This window comes from Rattus norvegicus, chromosome 6 (genome assembly GCF_021556685.1).
Source record: "Rattus norvegicus strain SHRSP/BbbUtx chromosome 6, alternate assembly SHRSP_T2T, whole genome shotgun sequence".
Classification (NCBI taxonomy): Eukaryota; Metazoa; Chordata; class Mammalia; order Rodentia; family Muridae; genus Rattus; species Rattus norvegicus.
Window position 1 is genome coordinate 68,252,986 of NC_141539.1, and position 22,479 is coordinate 68,275,464.

General features: G+C 38.7%; 1 protein-coding gene across 11 annotated transcripts in view; it reads right to left on the reverse strand.

Annotated features, from left to right (window-relative positions):
- Stxbp6 (syntaxin binding protein 6) overlaps positions 1-22,479 on the reverse strand; it is a 226,996-nt gene that overhangs the window by 24,827 nt on the left and 179,690 nt on the right. For 6 of the 11 annotated variants that reach the window (XM_087553801.1, XM_087553793.1, XM_087553795.1 and 3 more), the window contains 2 exon segments: positions 19,050-19,180; positions 18,077-18,242 (listed from right to left, as the gene is read on the reverse strand). In XM_087553801.1, coding sequence (XP_087409927.1) covers positions 18,077-18,242; positions 19,050-19,094 — 211 coding nt within the window. In that variant the 5' untranslated portion in view covers positions 19,095-19,180. 11 annotated transcript variants of the gene reach the window in all.

The window sequence follows — 22,479 nt, forward strand, 5'->3', positions numbered from 1 at the left end:
AGTGGTAGTGAGCATTTTTACCATTTCTCTGGTATTCAACAATTTTGAAATTATACAATCCTAGCATGTTTCATTAATTAGTTATTCTATGGTATTTTGCCTGATTACTAATGAATTCCTGTGATACATTTTTACTTCCTAAGAATGTTCTGAAAACTGACAAGTTGTCATTAAAATCCATTACAATTATCATCAACGGAATCCAATTATGATCAATTAACATAAAGGAATTAATACACACTGTTCTATTTTTAAACACTAATATTTCTTCAGTTCATATTAGCAAGATCCAAATTGAAAAGAGTGGTCCACCAACTGCAGATCTGGAAGTGTATTATCAAAGTCACAAATGCAGCTCATTTCCTTCTACGTCATCATTAGAAACTACGATCTGCTATAGGCCAACTGTGCCAAAACAATGTTAAATGCTTTATAGTCATTGTTATATCCTAATGGCTGTTGTTTAAGGTAGGTATCATGATCTCTTAAACCAGTGAACTACTGAAACTCACACAGATGTATTCTACTTGCCAGTGATAAAATGTTGATTTGATCAACTATGGTTGGCTTCAGTGTCACGCATTTTTGTACTAGGAATTTTCTACCTTTTCTTAAAGGCACAATTGTGAGGCAGAATCTAAATGCCAAGAGTGGCTTTTCCCTTGTCACCTACATTCTCTTTCATCAGCTCAGTAACCTAAACCACACCTCTTCCGGGAATATAGGTCTGGCCCTTGAAACTGAGTAAGGAACTCTACTCATGTTCCTAGAACCCAACATGCATTTCTCTAATAGAATGTTTAGGATAATATACCCAAACTGTTGTCTACTGAGCTGCACATTTTGCCAAACTTAGAGCCTCTTTCTACAACACAATGCCACCTTAGACTTTTTGGCATCTGTAGGCACAACATGTATTCTTTTGTAGGTGTTCACTGGCCAAGAATAAAAGAGGTGTAGATTTATAAAGATATGACAAGGTTAGCATACACACCCAAATCTGATGCTCATTGTCATTTATCATAGATTATAACATTGCTACTATGGAGAGTGCAACTTCTGGACATGGTAAAAACCTTTTAATTTGGCACCCCAAATTGTTAGGGGTTTCTTTATTCTATTAAAGATCTAATCATATATAAACTACATCAAGTTCGAGGTATTTGATGTAAATGAAAACATTTTCACTGGAAACATTATTGTATCCAAAATTGTTATGATCTGGCAGGAAAAAAAAAGATGGAATACAAAATGAGTGAAAACCAAAACAAATTTTGCTTTTTTTCCTGCATTTATTCCATTAGAGAAAATGAAGGCTTGTTGCTCACACCTCCCTTTTTAAATATGACACTTGAAAAGGAAAAGGGTTCAACAGCCTTTTAGTACATTCCTTCCCTAGTCATCATAATGTTAAAACGAAAAACAATTCTCAATTAATAAAGACATTTGTCAGTGTAAAGGGACTTTGCCAGTGGTGGTTCTAATCCTTATGGGAAGAATCTATACATACTGAGGGATGAATGGTCCTCATGTTTGTAAGGCGTGTGACGCAGACATCACATCACTATCTGATCTGAGATGCAGAATTTCAAGCAGTGCTTCCCAAGAGTTTTGCATCATGATACAGATGATCGTTTGACAGATCGAATGCCAGGGAGCCACAGAATTGTGTCTTGTTTCTCTCTCCTTCTCTTACTTTCTCTCATAAATGTTTAAGCATGTATTTTAAGGAGCCCCTTGTAGTAAAATTGGTAATATGGCCAGTGAATTCTAAGTAGAAGCAATGAGTGTTACTTTTGTGCAGAAAGTGGAAGCTGTCTGGTAGGCCACCAGCTCTCTTCTGCCCTGTGGAACTTACTCTGGAAAGACAAAGACAAAGCAAACTTGGTCCTTGGTTTACAATGTGGAAGGTGTTTGAGAAAAGGCCTAAAGTCACAGGCCTTGTCGGAAGAATAGAAGAGTTGCGCTTGTTAAGCCATGAGGACTGTTGTGGTGACTGAATCCTGAACCCTGGAAAGGGTGATGCTCAAAATTTCAACATATTCTGAGGAGAGTGCCCAAATTTAGAAAGCTCTTGGAAATGCTTGATTCACTTAAAACACAAGGAGCCAATAATATTATTTTGATATCTATTTTTCCCTCCCACCATTTATATAAGTGGAGTTTGTGAACATGTAGAAGTGGAGTTTGTGAACATGTGGTGAATACAATTATTTACCTGAAACTCTTTAAAATATTATTTTGTAATAATAAAGGGACATGGGTCATGCAATTAGAAACTAGAGTTCTCTTTATAGAGTCATTTTTACTCATGTCTTTAAGGAAAGATAGGTGTTTTTAGAAAACAAGTGCTAATAACCCTAATTTTATGGATTAAAAGACCTAAATTTCAGATTAATATGTAATATAAATATTCTATTTCTGCATTGGACTTGTAACCACAACTTCTACTGACACTATATTAGCTCCTGGTGACAACACCCACAATGCGTTTTCTCTCCTGTGCAGTCTGAATTCAAACAAAATTATCTGCTTCTTTTCTTATTAAAAATCTACCTTTGGGTACACCTAAAGAACAAAATGACCAAGTAACAAATACTATAGCATCCAAGTGTGAGGACGCATTGAGATCGCTTTCACTACTGTGGAGACTGTAAAGTAACTCTGTGTGGTCACTTCAGAGAGTTGACAGAGACACCTGTTAGTAAGGAGTTCTCTCAGGTATGTGTGTGAAATCACACATATTTGTACTTGAATGATGGGATGACTGCAATATGGACATTCATACATATTTCATACTCAGCTGAGTATTGACAGGGACTTTGCAGGAATAAAATACACCCAAACAATTGGTCTAAATAAACACCAAAGGCAAATAACAGCTGAGAATTCACAGTGCAGAAATGAAAACCAAACAGCAGTCAGAAATGTATCAACTGACAGAAATGTCTTTTTGTTAGTTCTTGTAATAGGGAAACAGAAGGGTCTAGGTGTAAAGGTCAAAGGTCACGAAAGCAAAAATAAAGGGGAATGGAAAAAAGAGAATCTTTCCTTAATTCTTTAAATCTTCAGGGAACAAAAAAACTTCTTGCTTCAAGTAAAATTTTACATGAGTCCAATTAGGCATTTTGCTGCAGAATGGAGCTATAATTAAAGCCTTACCTTATATGGTTAATGTGCAGCTGCTGGCAGAACGTTCTAACGTCTCATCATATTGACATTAGTTTGACAAAATGTAGTAATCATTTCCTTTTGTGGGTGAGAAAGACATCATGAACATGCATATTTTAATTTGTATGTTAGCTGATCCAGACATAATTATTAGAGGTTACAGGGTATATATGGCACTGCAATTTTCCCCATTCTCCTTTTAGGTAATTGAATGCTTTGCTTATTTTGAATCCATGGAATTTGACACAAATGGTCTAAAGCAAGAGGGGAAACAGCAGGGAAGATGAAAGGAGGGGGGACAGAGCCACAAACTCGGCACAGCACAGGAAGTTCATGCTTTTAAAGATTAGGAAGTGGTCTCAGGTACAGATTTATAGGTCCTGCCTGGCACTTACTTCTACCGAAATATCTAAATTCACACTCCATTAAGAAGTCAGGAGTGGACCAGGTATGGTGGCATATGCCTTGACCCCAGTAGGACAGCAGAGACAGGGAGATTGCTCAGTTCAAGGCCAGTCTACACTACAAAGAGTTCCAGGCCACCCAGCGTTGTTACACAGAGAAACCTGTCTGGAAAAAACAACAAATGATAAAAAAAACAAACTTACAAGAAAGCTAGTGGTACCTGGTTTTTGTTGTTTACATTTAGTGATAGAAGCATATCTACATGTGAAATCTGAGCTCTTACGGTCATTTAACTACAGTGTATCATGTAAGCAAAAAACACTGCATCCTTCCTGGAGACTGGCATGTGTGTTTGTTTGGATCAGAATCAGAGAACAGAGTTGATAAAGTACTGAGCTGTGGCTTTGAAGGCACTGGATGAGAGGAATGGTGTGAGTAGGCTGGAATCTATGTTCTAAGGACATGTGGGACACACAGTGCCCTAGTCATCTGGAGTCAGCCACAGAGGCACCTGTGTTCATTTTAGCAAGGGCTGGGACAGAAATAAGCTTTGTAAAACAAACAATAAAAGGGCCAGCAAGTGTACAGTGGACATAACCCTGCTGTGAGTGTAGGAGGCCTGGGACACAGCTCTGTTCTAATAGGATAGAACAAAGAACAGTCTTCCCCTTGGACTTCTCCACACTGAAACACGTCTTCCACACAGACTGATATCTAGACAGTGTGTTTCAAATGCCCAGTAAAATTGTAGGTGGCTAGAAATAGATACTAAAACAAAAAGAAAACAAAACAACAACAACAGCAACAACAGCAACAGCAGCAACAAACCCCTAATGATCTCTCCTGACTTGCCAACCAACAAGGTATTTTTCATCTTTTTTGCATTCCAGTCAAGTATCTGCATTGTTGATCTCAGAACCTTCCTGAAAAACTGGGCATCAAAGTGTGTGTTGTGGTTGTGAAGTTAAAGGATACAAACATTTTTAAAATGGCTGATATTTTTGATCAAGAACATAACTCTGTTAAGTAACCACATAAGAAATGTCTAGAAATGTCCTGAGGGACTGAGCCACTGAGAGCATCAGCACCTATGTGCACGGAAAACTCAACTGTCTTCCTATTTTTATTTCCTGATATTTATTCTTCTATATACTTTAAAATTCTCAACATTTCTATAATAGTTCATCTTTGTTTTAAAAGTTAAACATGCTTAAAAACAAACAAAATACAAACCATTAAAACAGAATATGTAAGAAAAATCTCAGATCATTCGAAGGTCAACAGGCCTTGAGAATAAACACTGAAAACATTACAAAGTTTTGTTGTAATCTCCCTTCTCAATTGGGAACCTGGCCGGGAAAATCCATAGGGAGCTGACTTCTGTGATTATGAGTGAAAGTTGCATTGTCTGTCCCTGTCTGCCCTCCTGGCTCTCTGAGCTAATTTTAGACATACTGGCCTCGACAGCATTCCTTAACAAAAAGATCAGCAGCAAACAGTCCTAAATGTGACATTTCCCACACTGAGAAAGAAGAGGACTCTATACCCTCTTTTTGTAGTTAATAAATTTAGGTAATATCACACACACACACACACACACACACACACACACACACACACACACACACACACCCCACCACCACCACCACCACCACCACCACCACCACCACCACCACTGGAAATTCTTTAAAATTCTATTGTCCTTTATTTTTTCAAAATACATGGTCACATTTTGAAATGTATCCAAATACTGTTTCTGACTAAAGACTTTCTGAAAGTTTTTCAGGTAGATTCAGAACAGTCAATTCTTTTTTTTTTTAAAGATATATATATGTATATATACATATATATATATATACATATATATATATATATATATATATACACACACACACACACATACATACACATACACACACACACACACACATATACACTGGCTGTCTTCAGACACACCAGAAGAAAGGATCAGATCTCATTACAGATGGTTGTGAGCCACCATGTGGTTACTGGGAATTGAATTCAGGACCTGTGGAAGAGCAGTCGGTGCTCTTAACCACTGCGCCATCTCTCCAGCTCCAGAACAGTTAATTCTATAAATGGCCAACTGTTAAATACTTTTAATTTTTCAAGTAGATAGTGTTTCCTTTATAGCTGTGGCTATATCATGGGACTATGAAGGAGCGTGGCATGTTCTAATAGAACTTTGTTTTCACAATGGGCTGGGTTTGATCAGAGGTCTGCAGTTTAGACTTCTGCCCTAGTATCCTAAGGAGTAACTCAACATAGCTGGCTGGTATTGGAACATGAAAGCATACACCACATATTATTTTGATATAGCTTACAAAATACTTAGGCATGAACAAAAGATAATTTGAAATACGGACTGTTCCATGTTTTATAAATGAAAAAAAATTAGAAAGGCATTTGAGTAATGAATCACTCTATCCCATGTCCTGTAAAGACAAAACCAATCTTTAATAAAGTCCCTAATGCCTTAGAAATATGGCAACATTCCTTGTTACTACTTTCCATTTCTGAAAAATAACAGTACTAGTACACACTGAACAGTTACCTCACATAAAACACTGTTCAAAGTGGTCTGTAAAAGCTCACCTAATCCTCTGAACAACTGTTTGAGGCTGGTTCATGTTGAAAATTGGAAACCTACGGACCAGATAATAAATGTATCTGAGAGCACAGCTCATATTGAAAGATGCAGTACTAGAACACAACCATTCCTGCTCCTGAATTGGTGCCCTCAATCACTTCTCTCAGGAGAGGAAGAGGAAAAGGAAGACTGGTCAGTGCATCATATTTCTTTGTGGATCTGAAAATATCTATTTACTGTTGATTACACGATGGAAAGCACACATTATTTTCCACACATGTTATGTTATTTAATCCTACATATAGCTCTGTAGAGAATAAATTTCTCCTCTCTTTTACACCAACAAAATGTGGCTAATGAAGTTTTCCCTTTCTTTTACATCAACAAAATGTGGCCAGTGAACACATCATTTTAATTTGAATTAAATTGGAATTAATATGAACATATAATTTGAATTATTTTATCATTATCTTTATTCATCTTCAATAGACTTACTTTAAATTCATTGTCAGATTTCTGCTTTTTGTTTCTTTGTTTTCCTCTCATTTCATTTTGTTTGATTTCAGGTCTGAGTTATTTTTCTGTTGGCTTTTTCACTTGCTATTGAAAATTGTTGGCCCACCTTTCTGGAAAAAGGGGGAATAATTAACATTAAAGATGCTTGAAAAAGCCACATAGAAATTCACTGTCTACTTTATAAGGTAATTATACATATACATCATTTTTTTTCTCATGTAACAGAATTTAATTGGTGTTGCCCTGTATCAATTATGGCCCTCCACGAGCCACAGGTTGCCATATAAAAGCCCAGTGCCAGTTCTTGGATTCTCAGCTTTGTTTTGTTGGTCACAGGTGCCCCAGGGACTCCCAGAGCTATATAGGCTCTTGTCATTGCTTTTGGTTGCCCAGCATGATTTGATGTTAAGACTTCTTTGCTGAAGACACTAACTACATATTTTGGTCACTAGACTTGGGAAAATCAGGTTGGGACTGATCATGAAGCTTCCTACTTGTTGGCAGGCTATCACCACACCAGAATGTGCTATGCAGGCTGTCGGGAGAAAGCTCACCAGCAACATTACCCAGCTGTAGCCTTGTGGAGCTACAGTGATGGTTGGCAAGATACTCCTGTTAGAGCAATGGTGACATGAATATTATGAGAGTAACTAATTTCTTTCTAATTAGATTAAAAAATATTGTGACCACAAGGGGCAGAGGCTTGTCACAGGAAGGTCCAAGAACGTATACGACCTCTGTCTATTCTGTCTATTGACCACTTTGCTATGTCCTAATATCAGGCAGAATGAGCCTGCAAGCATTATTTTAAGTCCAGGCGGTCTTTTCTTTGCATGAAACACTTATAATGGCACTTGGAAGTGAAGAGAGATTAAAATCTTCCTCTCAATAAAAAGTCATACAACACTCTATTTTAAAAATAAATACTACTATAACTACCTACCTTCTCATTCTCTCCAATTTTCATGCTTCCCCTTAAAAACCAACCCAGTGAATTCAGTTGATGTTGCCCATGTACTCAAAGGTGTGAGGCAACCCACAAGTGTAAACAATCTACCAAGTGCCACACCGTTGAAAAAAATACTCCTCCTCCTCCTCACAGAAGCCATCATCTTTCAGTGACTCCTCTGTTAGAAGGTGGGGTTTATGAGCCCCTTCTGCTCCAGGCTTCAAGGCTAACTGGCTTGGTCTTGTGCAGGTAACCGCAGATGTCATTCATCCAAGGATATAGCTGTTCTGTTCTGTCCAGAAGACACTGCCCTGCTCCAAGCCTCCCTGAGCAGCCTTATAGTCTTTCCTTCCCCTGTCGTACAACTGTCCCTGACTCTCAAGGGGAGGCAGCAATATTATTCCATGTGTGGTTGATCACTTCACTAAACTTAGTCTTCATTGTTTGGTTAGTTGTGAGTTTCTGTGTCAACACTAACCACTGCACAAGCAACTTCTATGTAAGGGCCGAGAACTAAACTACTGGTATAGAGGAACAAGTTTAGAGGATTATTTGATACTACATCCATTGATCAGAATACAGGTTCACCCCTGAGATTTGCATTTCTGCCTGTAGAATGGCCTTCAGAATCAATTATGGAATATACATTTGATTATTCTCCTACCACGCATGTATCTTACTATGCAGTTTAACATTGTAGTTTATAAGACTCAACAGCTGGGTGAAACCCGTTGATGATCTTCCCAGCCTGAGAGACCTCCACAACTCCCTGCATGAGGTAATTCAACCCCAAGAGTCAAATGTTGAATCTTTTGGCTTGTGTGTTTAATTGAAGCACCCATAGAACCCAGGAAATTAGAAAAGGACCACTAGTGTGAGTGTGTTTGTGTGTGTCCTTGCATGTGCATATTTGTGATGAGGTGTCAATGGAGTAGGGAAATAGGCAATACAAAGGAAAAGGGGGGAGGGAGGATGAGGTGGAGAAAGGGACAGAAGAGAAAGGCAGAGGGATGAATGAGGAGTGATGTGTGCTTCTCTCCTCCTCTTGCTCCTCCTCTTCTTCCTCCTCCTCCTCATCCTCCTTCTCATCCTCTTCCTCCTCCTCTTCTTCTTCCTCCCCTGCTTCTCTATCTGTAAAAGAGTTCAGAGAGAATCACCCCAGACATGGAATAATGTTCTTCCTAAAAGCCAGACCTTGCCAATAAGCCCAGTGCCAGGTGTGGGACACCTGCCCTAGAGTCGTGGGAGAAGAATATCTCAAAGATCCCCAAAGAATACAGGCTATTTCACTTGCTCACCAAAATTTGAAGGTAAGCTCCTATGGATGAAAAGAGGACACACTTCATTCACAGGACATAGAAAACTCAAGTTGGTACTGAGAAGGCTGGCAAGCTTTCAAAATTCTTTAAAAATGAACTTTGTTTTTAAGTATGACAGCATGTGCATAATGCAGGATGTCTGTGTCTGTTGATGAAATGCTAATTAACTTCTCATTCAGCGGCCTCACCTGATGAAAATATTTGTTTGCCTGCTTGTTTGTTTTCGTAGTAAGTAATATATTCATTCTCTTGTAAAGTTGAGAAAACATGCTTTGGGACTTTTTTTTTCTTAGTAGAAGATTTAAATTATGTGCCCTGAACTCTGGGGGATAGTGGTATTCAATATATTTTGGACATCATTGTTTTGGTAAATCAGCAGTAACCTATGCACTCCATAAATGCCAAGCCTAAAATGCTATACTTTCAGCATTCTCTAATGCCATGGAAAGTAATTCAGCATCCCAGCCATCTGAAATGCCTACGGTGCAGCTCAGCTCATTCCTACCTGAAACAAAGAAATTACTGCATAGCTAATTGTATGGGGAAAATATTTTCTGATAGTTATTATGAAAAACATGCACTAATATGAATGTTTGAATTTCTAGGCTTTTAGTAGTGTATATCAGTCATATAAATAAGAGATCTCATTTAGACATTCTAGACATGTAGAAAACATATTTTGAGTATCTATAGTATATAGTCGTATTATATACATAAATATACATATAGATAATATAAATAATATAAAATGTGAGACCCATTTGACTGAATATTTAAAGTTAGCGTCTATGTCATCCATTCAGGATATACATTGCTGTCCCATATTACAGTAAAACACAGAGGATGAATATAATGTAAACCACTTAGTATCATTTGTTAGCACTGTGACTTTCTCTATCAAAAGCAGGGACAATTGAATCAGGTTCTAGCTGAATTCCATCTCCATTATATCAAGACCTCCAATTATTTCTTAAAGTAAGGAATGGCTCTCATCTATTGCAGATAATTTAAATGGAATTTTAAAAAGTGCTTATAATCCTTGTCAAGCTAATAAACGATACGTCAGGAAAGCCTTATGTAGCCTGGATCTAGATCCAGATATTGATTCAAAAGCATTTAAATCATGACATCCTGGAACAGAGTAGTCATGCCTACCACTATTTCATAGCAAGCATTTTAGTGTGGCTTATAGACAACAAGCAAAAAAGGGAAAAAAAACTTTACATCTGTGACCCAATTTTCTATTTTACACAGAAATGGATAAAATCTAAGGAAGTAATTGTTGGGTACTTCGGTTTTATCACTTAAAACGAAAATAACGACTACTATTCACATTGTGGGAAGAAGATGAGGCTCTATGGCTAAATCAGAAATCCGTACTAACTATAATGATCAGTTCTGTTATCCTGCACTTTAAAAATAAATATACAGAAGAGTTATATGCCGTGCTCTGCCCACATCAGATAGTTATGTTATGTGTGATAGCACATTGTAATGGAAACACACACTTTTGTTCATTTATAAAGATCTATTTTAAATTTTATGTGTATGGGTATTTTGTCTTCATGTATGTATGTGTACCACTTATGTGCCTGGAGTTCAGGAAACCAAAAAGTGTTGGCTCCCCTGACACCAGAGTTACAGATAGTTGTGAGCCTCTATGTGGGTGCTAGAGTTAACTCAGGTCCTTTGGAGGAGCAGCTCAGTGCTCTTAACCACCGACTCTTGTCTCCAGCTACACACTTACATTTTTTGCAGTGGTTACAATGGAAGAATACCAATAACAACAACAACAACAACAACAACATCATCATCAACAACAACAATAACATCTCCCCTTCAAATAAGATTTTTCTGCTAGTATACTTCATTATCATTAATTTTAGTAATACTCTAAAATTCTTCTTCACATCTGTCTTTCCAGAAAGTTCTCTATGGCATTCTTCTTCTGGATTAGGGATCGAACACAGAGCATTGCACATCTTGTATCCCCAAGCTCTATGAGGCAGGTCTGAAATCAAGCATGGTGTCTGGGAAAAGATGTGTTGGCTACTGTGACACAAATGGAGTTCTGGGAGAGATAAGTCTCTCTGTGTAGAGATTAACAGAATTAAATGCCATTTGTAAATGTACAAATATCATTTTAAATTTAACCCTCACAAAGAACTTGCTAAATTCATCTCCCTTCCTTTGCTGAGCCAAATCAATATAAAGAAAAGAAGACCTGTATTCATGAAGGGGCCTTGGAAGCCTCAACGCAAACACTGGCTCTGTTCCTTAACAGTGGTGGGATTTGCAGTAAGCTTCTCACAAGTCAGGTTCTTCATTTGTACCAAGTGGAAAGATAAACTAAAGCTTGCTATTTTTGCAAGGACAACAAAATTAGTTACCAGAGGAGCTCTGACATAGAGTCTTCTTGATTTACAGGACTGGAAGGGACATTTGTGGCTCTACAATAACAGTGAATCACTTGTGATGTTTGTCCTCTCTTATCCGGCATCTATTTCTCTAACAAAAATGGTAGCTTTGCAACAAGTTCTATCTGTGAAGATGGGGTAGGGTGGCAGATAGGGTAAGGTGGGCAGAGGGAGGGATGGAGAGAGAGTAGGGAATGTACATGTCCAAGGGTATTGATTTTAATTAGGGACAATACTCTACATGACTTTTTTCTTGAGAACTAAATAATTCATGTAAATGGGTTTGGTCAGAGCATGTGTAGGATTTTGACTATCCTGCCCCATAAAGCCTTTAAATATTAAAAGAAAGCATTTAGTAAAGGAAGAAATAAAATAATTATAGTAAATGTTAACAAGTTCATTTGAAGAACCTGATTAATAAATTAATTTGCTGGGATTTGGGATCATACCAATCATATATTTCCCCCTGTATGAACATGTGTGTGCTCTGGAATAACTGTAGAAATCAGGGAAGTAACAAGGGACCATGGGAGTGGGAGGGAGGAGGATTAGGGAGGGATTACAGGGTAGAGGTGATTAGGAGGGGAGAATGGGAAAACTGAGGGGATTAATTACAGTGAACCAAGAGGATTGATATATTAGAAAGAGGGAGGGGCAAAATAACAGTATGGTTGTCTGAAAATGTCATTAGGAATTATATCATCTATATATCTACCTAAAATCTCTATAACACATATAAGTTGTAAACTGTAATGATAATTAAAGAAATAGAGGTAATGAATTTGAGAGACAGAAAGGGGGGATGCATAGGAAGGGTTAGAGGTGGAGGGAGGATGGGGAAAGGGCAAAAGATGTAATTATATCTTAATTGAAAGAAATTTTAAAGAGAATGAATGCACACACATGTAGGTATGGAATATGGGAGGGTGTGTGTATAATTTTCATATTTTTTCTATTATTCTTTGCCATAATCCTTTGAGGTCTGGGCTGGTAACCAGTACGCCCCAGTGATCCTTCATTGCTACTCTTTCTATCAGTGGAGGAGGTAGAACTGTGGAGCTGCACTTGACCTTTTATTTGGGTGCTGGATATTTGAATCTTCTGCTCGCGCAAACATTTGTACCAATGAGCCACCTCTAACTCTCCCACCCCCTGAAGATAATTTGTAGTCTTACTTTATGCTATCTATGCCTGTGGCATTACAAGGTGACATATTCCACTTCCGCACTTCCCTAAAGGATGACCTTGTTTTGTTTGAGAAAGAAAGTATAATACAAAATCACATTGTGATTCCATCTTTTTATTCTGTCCACCCCAGGGGAACAGAGTAGAGTCATTTGGCCATCCTTTCTAGCATACCAATCAGTAGGGACAGACAAAGGCCAGCCTGGGATGAAGGAGACATCAGAGGCATCTGTGTTCCTGGAATCCTAATAGTGCTCAGAAGCCTGGGCTTTATATCACCATCTGAGGAGGAGAGTGCAGAAGGGCAATGTGTCTGAAAAACTTTTGCTGCTGATCAAATATATAGCCCTTCAAAACAGGCCATTTAATGGAGGGGAAAAAAATCTGCCAGGTTCTAAATTCTGAATATAATTAACATGGAAATCAAACTGTCTGGATTAGTGGTTAGAATAAGGGAAAACTTCTCTCACCCTGCCACCGTTTTGTCAACTACTAGCCATCCTTTAAAATGCAGGCTGGCCATCACCGTGCTGGTATGCGCTTCTTACATGTGCTGCCTACCAGAAAGGTTAATCAAAATGGTCACAGTGCCCATTTTGTGTGTGTACCTCCATAGACAGCTCAGCGCTTGACACATGGCCATTGTGGAGCAATCCCTAAGGAATCAGTGAGAAGAGTGTGCCTGGACCTCATACAATAGCAGGAAGAGGCACTGGAGGATGACACACCAAGAATCACAAGATTAGGGAGTAATTGAGTGAGTTATGGCTTTTGGATTTGGCATTAAAAAAAAATCTAAGATATACGTCAGTGTGTGTTCACCTTGAGAATAAATCATTTTATTCCATAAATAATTTGTATCACTTAGTGAGAAATAAACTAGTATTATGGTGCACTGACTCTGTGGTTCCAACACTGAAGCTGTCAATACGCGAGAGCATTGTCCATAGTTCATACTTCATCCTTTATCTGAATATCTGCCATCCAAAATGACCTCCAAATCTAAAACTTTCTGAGCACAAACAATATATTACATGTAAAATATTCCAGTATTATTTTGTGATGTAATATAGTGCAAGCTTACACTTGCTCAGAGTCTTTAGGGGAACAGATTCTCCCAGACTCTTTAACTGTGATAAACTCTGTTTTACATACAAAGTTATTAAGACTATAACAGAGATTTACCTTCAGACTGTGTATGAGGTATATATGAATCATATGTGAATTTTGTGTTTAGACGTGAGTCCCCTCTCAAAGGATATATCACTGTTATGCAAATACTTGGAAATCCAGAACTGAAGCTTAAAACTCCAGGTGTCCAAATAGGTCAGCAGCAGTCAGTATAAAAGGTGAAGTTATAAACACAAGGTAGGAGCCAATGGAACCCGTTCCCATTTAGCTAAGAGTAATGAAGTGAGGAAAACAGCAAAGCCAGACTTGGGACCCTGAATAAATATGAAATGAAATATTCATCATCTAAGTGAATGCTGTCTTTGGAACTGTTTCTTTATAATGATATAGTGGAAAGTTTTACCTCAGGAGCCTAAGATTCAAGCATACATATGCTATCATGGGTATAATGTCATACCATCATTTATGTTTAAAATAAATATAGAGAAATACAAAATCTAGGATGTCAAAGTATGTCCAACTCATGTGAACTTGTTACTTTACCTCAGGGACCCCTATGACACCATGACACATTTCAGCAACTGTAACTTGTTTCTACTGCTGTCATCACTCTGTGTGGGTTGCTAGATACTTTTAAGAACCAGAAAGTTAAACGAATGGATTTAATTTTGAAAGGAGGCCGATCCTTACAATGTATGGGAGGATCCTGTAGAAAGACTAGGAACGAGATTGTAACTGCTGTCTTAGTTCCCTGATTCTTCAACTGTCTGGAGATAAGAAGACAGGCACAAAAGCACCAGTCGCAAAATACATGAGCAGATGCCAGAATGTTTCCCGTTGCCTCTCTCAGAGATGATGCTCTCCGTTCCATTGTTTGAGGGCCTTCAACCAGTCTAGACTTTAATCACATCTTTAGCACACTGTGAACTAGCATGACAAGGCCTAAATGTCTCAGTTAAGCAAATATCATTTTGGAAGAGAGAATTTTGAATGTCAAACAAACAATTTCATTTCTATGTAACTGACCTTCCATACCAGAAAAAGAAAAATATAGTCACACATGCCCTGCCCAGTTGATAAATATAGGGGTACAATGGCAGTCATAGGGTTGTTGATATTTAAGTAATGGCTTTATGTTGAACTGGTGTTTAAAAATGTTGTTCAGGGGACAGACATACTCTTTGTGACCTTGATAAAGGCACTGAAATCCACTGAACCTCAGTCTTCCCAAGAATGCCCTGGAGCTGATGCAGCATCTCTGGGTGTGCATGACCACAACTTCAGCGTCTTTCCCGTGCTTTCATCTGTCTAAAATACAGGAATTCTGACCCCGCCCAAATACACACAACCCAAAGCAAGTTGACTTTAAAGGTCCCTGATGACAAAAAGTAGATAATTATCTTACATATCCATGAAGTAAAGGATGAAGTAGCAAGAAAGGTATTTAAAACTCTCCACAATCTCCATGCACCCATCCTATGCAGGCCCCCTTTATAACCCAGGAGTTTCTGACTAAAATTTTTCAACAAGGCTTGCACAACATTAGCGAGCACCAGTTATCCCAAAGCCATGTAGCTCTCTCTAAGGAAGGTGCCTTTAGCACTGTGAAAGCAGTTGCTGGACTCTTATTCCCACCCCTGCCTAGTGACATGACCCTTGGCTGGCTCGTTATCAACTCTGATTCTGTTTCCTACTCTGTAGAGATAATAAATTGGATTTCCAAAGAATGCATTCATGCCAAGTAAGATAACATATGTGGAGAGGTTTATGAAGGGCAGAATCCCAACAGCAATCCATTTTCTAAAACATCACAAGCTGTCATATTTCAAAGTAAAGTAAACATTGGCATCTACAACTTGTGACCTGAATATAAGGTGATAAGAAAAAAATTTTTTTTAAATTAGGGAGAATGTAATCTATTGAAGATGAAAGGGGTTCACGAAATAAAGGGATCGGTCTAGAGTGATCCAAGAAACACCATTTTTAAGTTTCCGAATTATGTAATGCGAAGGAAGGAAGAGTAATAAGAATACTAATTCATTAAATTGTGTTGGCACAACTGTTATCCAAGATTCACAACTGTTTGAATAAGACAGACTGCATTCATTAGGGACACACATGCTGCCAGCAAATTACAACATGCTCAATATGAACTTTTTTGTTCTTCTAAGGAATGTAGGAACAGCTGATATTTAACCCAATAAATTATTTAGTTCCTTAGTCGAGAAATAATTAGACAATAAACTATGCCCTAGGAATTATAGATTCTCAGAGCAATAGAACTGGAAAATCTTCTATTCTATTATCAGGTTCTGTACCTGGAAAAACGAAGAGCTAGAGAAATAAAACAAATACCACAAGTCACAGGAGGCACAATTAGTTCTGGTGTCTGATCTCATTATCTTATTCTTTCTCTGATGATAGAAAAGCAATCTGGTTTTATCAATTATCCATAGTACCTAGTTAGCATTTGAAATATGGGTTTCCAGCTCAGCACTGCAACTTTAGGACTCACATGGTAATAGAGGGTAACAGAAGACCAATGGCCAGTAGACACAGCTGCGTATGACTTCTGAGAAATAGGAATATATTCAGGGTGAATGAAGACCATGTGTGAGATGGAGTGGCTCCCACGACACTGGGTGATCTTCTGGCTTCCCCGCTCACAGTGTAAAATACAGAGAAGTGCATTGCTTATCTAGAGTCGTCTGCAAGAGTCATGCAGAATCCAGCATGAAATCCACTAGAAATACCAACCTCAGTGAATGTTTCACATCAGAAATGCATCTGACATTAGGCCAAAAGAAATGAAGGACAAGTGGAAGCTTCCTTTCCTAGATAGCTTTCTACTCACTAAAAACAGCCACAAGTGGTCCTAATACAATTTACTTTGCTTATTTACCAACTTGGTTAAGGATGGGCTTTAAATCAGGAAGAATTTATGATTTGCCAGAGGCAAAGGCATAGCAGGGGACTATATATCCCATTCTATTCTCCAAATGGGTCAGTGTTCGAAGCTTCCTTTTTACACTCGCCTTTCAGTTTCGTGCAGTATGAAATGGTAGCCTTAAAGAAAATACACATCATCCAGCATCCCACATGTTTAGAACTAAACAAAGGAGCTACCATATAGGACTGCCATGAAGAAGAAAGATGTTCCAGGGACCTACGATGCAAATAACCGTAGGGGTGATAATGAAGTTGGCAGGGTATGCTCAGTGCAACATCTCATAGACAAACAGCAAAGCACACCTGAACATGTGGACGGTTTGCACAGAGCAATGCCCTGTACCTTACAGCCATATGAAAGACAAGTAAAGGCCAAGGAGACGATGCAACATCTCTAAAGAGACTGCCTCTTAGTATTTGATGATAGCATAGTTGGCATATTTAAAAAATATTTTTCTAAATGAAAAAATAGGTCAGTGCAAAGACCAAGGTTATAAAATGTCTTCCCCAATTTGGAGTGACTGCAAGGCTTGCAGTTTTGGCTGCTTGGGTTTCCTAAAATCCTGGACACTGGAAAGACCGATGTGGGTGCCCTTAAATGGTTCTCTTTGTTTCCAGTGCCAATGATTGCCCCTTAAGCCTGGCTTGGAATACCAATTCACCTCTGTGTGCTGCTCCTGAATAAACAAGAATGTCTTTTCGATGGACAGTGCTATGGTCTAAATGTAAAATGCCCTCCACGGGGTCATGCGATGGAACACCTGGCCTCCAGTTGGTGGCATTTCTTTTGGAGGTCGCAGAATGTTTTGGACACGGGTCTTACATTTAGGCGGATAGACAGGTTTGAAAGCCACAGGCTATCTCTGCTTCACAGACGCAGCTATTCTAGCCACGCTAACTGTGAATGCACTTCCCACCAAGAATGGACTACATTCCTCTGAACTGTCAGCCACAATGAATCCTTTCTTCTTTAGGCTGTTTCGGTCAAGTGTTCTATGACAGTAATAAAAAACATAATACAAGAACAGACAGTGAGGACAGTACCAGGAGGAATTTGAAAAATAGCTTGAGAAGAAAAATAGGAAGGCAGGAGAGAGTTCTGCAATAGAATTATAGCAAAGGTAACAAAGAGATCAAACTGAAAAGCCTTTCAAATAAATAAAAGAGATAGGCTTGTTCTCCTATTACAAACCATTTTCGTTAAGTAGAAATGTTTTCTAAGAAAGACCAGGTTTAGTGGAAGATTGAAAGCATGCCTTTGCCTTGAGATGTGGCTGGTGTATCACAGACTCTGCAATGTCAACTACTTCCCAGCCTTTTGATGCTATTGTTTGTTTTTAATTATATTGCTCAACACCCAGCTTTTATGTGAAAATAAGTGTAGGGAAACAGGATAGCTAAGACAGTGGAAGCGCCCACTTACCTCCCATAATTTTGGATTGGCAGTTAATAAACTCTGGCTTCCTGTCTGTGAGGTACCTCTGGCAGGTGTGGTGGAGGATCTGGAAGAAGGTGCACTTTTCTGAGGCCGTGCTAGCAACCCACTGGTCAAAGGCATTTTCAAACAACAAATCAAACTCTGCAGAATCCTGGAAAAGACAGTGGAATAACTACTGATCTCAACCTATACAAACGTCTCCTGTAAGCGCTGTCTTGTCAAAAGATGCACAGAGACTAAAACAAAGACCCCAAGATAGGAACCATACATTTCTTCTCTACCAGCACCTAAATTCATAGAGTTTGCATGTTTCTGACAAGCAAATAAATCCAAACTGTACTGTATTTAGAAATGTCCCTTGGAAGCTAGCAGTGCAAGAGTTAAGACGTGTCAGAATTCTGAGCATCTACCCAATCATTAGAAAAAACAAGATTCCTCTAAGTCCTCAGCATTGTGACTTGTTGATATTTTTTATACATGGGTCGGAAAGGACTTCCTCTTCGTACTTCAGCACGTCATTGATGTGTGGGGATATCGTGACATGTATGCACAAAAAGAAATGGGTCTTTTGAGTAGATGCTTATAACATATTTTGGTAGGAATCCTAATTCATTATTTTAAAGTGCTGTTAATTTATTAGCATTAGGAGGGAAATAAAATTTTGACAAACCCAGGGTTTTTGTATAGACACTCAGGGGCATGACACTTTGAACTCTGCCCTGTACTGATAAAGATTGCTGGAGACAGCGTCCTTCCAAATGCATTCTCTTGGATTTCTCCCTCAAACATGAAAGATTTATAATTTCCCATAGGACAGTAACAGAGATGGAAGAGTTTTGGTCACACCACTGAAATAGCCTTGCAAGAATGACTCTAACTACAGTCACCACCACTGGGCTAAAGCAGAGTCATCATGTGACGAGAACTCCTTTGCTCAGCATTGGAAAAAGCCACTCACCCGATTAGGATCAATACCATTAACTTGGCGGAGCTGCTCAAGCATCCACTGGGATCTTCGGACGAATGATGTGGAGCCCTCAAACTGTTTGACCTTCGTGATAGATGCCTGTGTGGGTTTCTTGTTTGTCACTGCCAAAAAGAAAGAAAAAAAATACAGTCAGATTAATGAGCAGATAAATTGGCTGATTTTCTCCTTCGGTGTTGTTATTTTTACAGGACACCAAGTATGCATGTGCAAGGAGAGGTGAATGCAAGAGAAAAAGGAGCCATCACCTCCCCTCTGAAGCGTCTAATACAATTGTTGCTTCATTTGTCTTCACACAATCGAACTGAGGATATCCGAACTGAATAACACCAAGTAATTTAATGGGGGCTACAAGTGCACAATTACAGCTCTCAGGACAAAAGTGTCCAGGGCAATCAGACACCAGGTAGGACTCCTTAGGAAGGCTGAATTCTAAGTAAGGGGAAGGATACTGATTCCTTGGGGGACCCACAAGTCTTATTTCCAGTTTTATAGTTCATTGAAAATACTGAAGCTTCAGTAATAGACTTGACTTTATAGCATGACCCAGTTTGTATCTAGTTTGCATCTGATTAACACTATCTGCCTGGCACCGTGGGCACAGTTCCAATATGAATTCTTTTATTAACTAAACCTGGGAACCAGGACAATCATTCCACCTTGAGCAATTCTTAATCGCCTATGCTGCATGTAGGTGGACAGCATCATCTCTCAGGAGATGCCAAGCACAGGTACTGGTAAACAGGTATCTCAGACATCTCGACATTTGCTTACTTTGGGATTTTTAAGGTTCAAGGATGGTGGAGGAGGTAACTACATTATCTTGACAAATCTTTCCAGTGAGCTACTGAGCCATATGTGTAGAAGTCATTGAGAATAAATACCCAAACAGTGAATACCTAGGAAAAAACACCAAACACCACTGGCTGCAATGCATTTGATCCCAGTCACTGCCTTTAGGGAAAGTGTGTTCCTTGCTTCTTGCATATTGGATGCAGAGATGGCTCGAAAGTTAAGAGCACTTGTTTCTCTAGCACTGGTCATGAGTTTGGTTCCTAGTACCCATGTTGGGAGGTTCACAATTACCTGTAACTTTAGTTCTAGTAATAGACAGACAGACAGACACATTTTTAAAAAGTCTCTATAATTCAAGAATCCTAAGGCTTATTATTGAAGTAGAAAAGCTTAAGAAAGAAAGGATATTCCTCAATCAACTATTTTTAATAACGTTAAAGGGGTCACTCTGCTGTGGTGAGTCTCCAAGTCGCAGCATGACTTTATGGCCATAGAACAATCTTCCTTTGCTCCGAACACAAATTTAGCCAATGCTTTAGCTTGTTATCTATTATTTCAGATATTTTTTGGATAAAAGATTCTGAGCACTTCATCTCAATTCCATTTACTTTTGTGCTTAGAAAGTCATCATTCTCTCAGTATCCCAATTAGAAAAAGCGCTATAGTCTCTGATCACAAACAGCTTCTCATAACATTTGCTAGCTCCATGGTTCTCAACCTGTGAGTCATGACCCCTTTGGGAGTTGAAGGACCCTTTCACAGGGGTTTCCTAAGACACCCATAAAACACAAATGTTCTATTTTGATTCATAAAGTAGCAAAGTTAGAGTTATGAGGTAACAACGAAAATAGTTTCAAGGTTGTAGGTTATCACAACAAGAGGAATTGCTAAAGGGTTGCAGCACAAGGAAATTTGAGAACCAGACTATTGTAACCATTGGGAATGACATTTTCTGTACACGCATGCACATGCACACACACATGCACACACACCTCCAGTAATGAAAAAAAGACTTGAATAGGCTTCTCTGATAGCTGGACTCTGCACTTACACTTTCTTGTTAAAGAAAAAACACACCTGGCCCTAAAATGTCATTAAAATATTAAAGACTGCTCTTCAATAACAGGCAATATGTGTGCTAGACATGTGTATTAGATACACACCCCTGAACACTCAGAGGATTTCCTCCCTTGTTTATGAACATCGTATGGCATTTCAGCATCCTGGGAAACTGCACATTTTCCTTCTCACTTCAGTTACAGTTGTTACGAACATCTATTTTTACTCCTGGTCTGTTTGTTTCCAAGCAGTTTATAGGATTATAAAAGTTCTCACACAATGGAGGAGCTCTGTATATTCCTGCATGTTTAAGATTTACATGTCAGGAAGGTAAGTTCCATGGAATGTTTGTCATTGAAATGAACTGGCCAGGAACTCCACCCGCGGTGCCCCTCAGCAGACACCATGCTATAAAGTATATAGTTACAGTCCTATCCTCTCTTACCTCATTTCCACTATTAGTTTATTGCTTGCCCGGTTCTTGGCATCTGGCTAGTTTTCCTGGGCACTGTGCCCAGTTTGCTTTGATTTTTGTTTATTGTTATTATCTCCAACATCCTAGTTTTGAGTCTGAAGCAGGTGCCTTAAAATCATGTTATTATATACACATTATTATAGAATTAAATGAGATTTTCCTTTTACAAAATCAAAATACTGAAACACTGTACTATTCTAGACTTTCCAAATACAAAGCTTGAAGGAAGCATAACCTAATTCCTTCCTTGTTTTGGGGAAGTACCAGGCTGATTTTAAAAATTAAAGCCCTCAAATTTCATCTATTCAGTGAAGACAGTAGTCTACCAGGAAGTTAGTTAAAAGCAACTCTTCAAATGCAAACTAATTACCTGGATAAGGAATATCACAGCACTCAGATCAAGCCAATCAAATTTTCAGCACAGATGATGGGTCTGAGCTCCACCCCTAACAGAAGTATTTGATTACTGCAGGTAGAGGGGAAGAGTCAGTGTTCATCAAAGATGTGGCCCCTGTCATGTATCAGCAGCTGACCTTAAACTCATGTTCATATTGGAAGTACTAATTGTAGTCAGTGATAAAGGCGAGGTGGAGATGGAATGGAGGTGTGTGTGTGTGTGTGAGAGAGAGAGAGAGAGAGAGAGAGAGAGAGAGAGAGAGAGAGAGAGAGATCAAAATTCATTGTATATATGCATGATAGTCTCAAAGAATAATAATATATTAAAAATAAATGTCACAGTGCTATTTTCCTTACTACCAACATAAAGTATATTCCTCAATTACTTTTAATAACTCTAAAGACCAAGTAACTACTGTAATTTACATTGTGCATTCAATAACCATGAAAGACAGAGAGATACAGGCATTTATAGTAGCAGGTGGGTATGACAGTCCCAGGAGATACTGAAGTATTGGTCCTCTTCCTTGGTTCTCAGCACTAACTGAGAATCAGGAATACCTGGTCGCTCGTACAGCCAATAAAATTAACTGTGTGAATGGGAGCCCTTAGGGACATGTTCCTGGCACACACATTTTAAACCTACCTAATTCCGAAGCTGATGGGCTGCCAAAACCA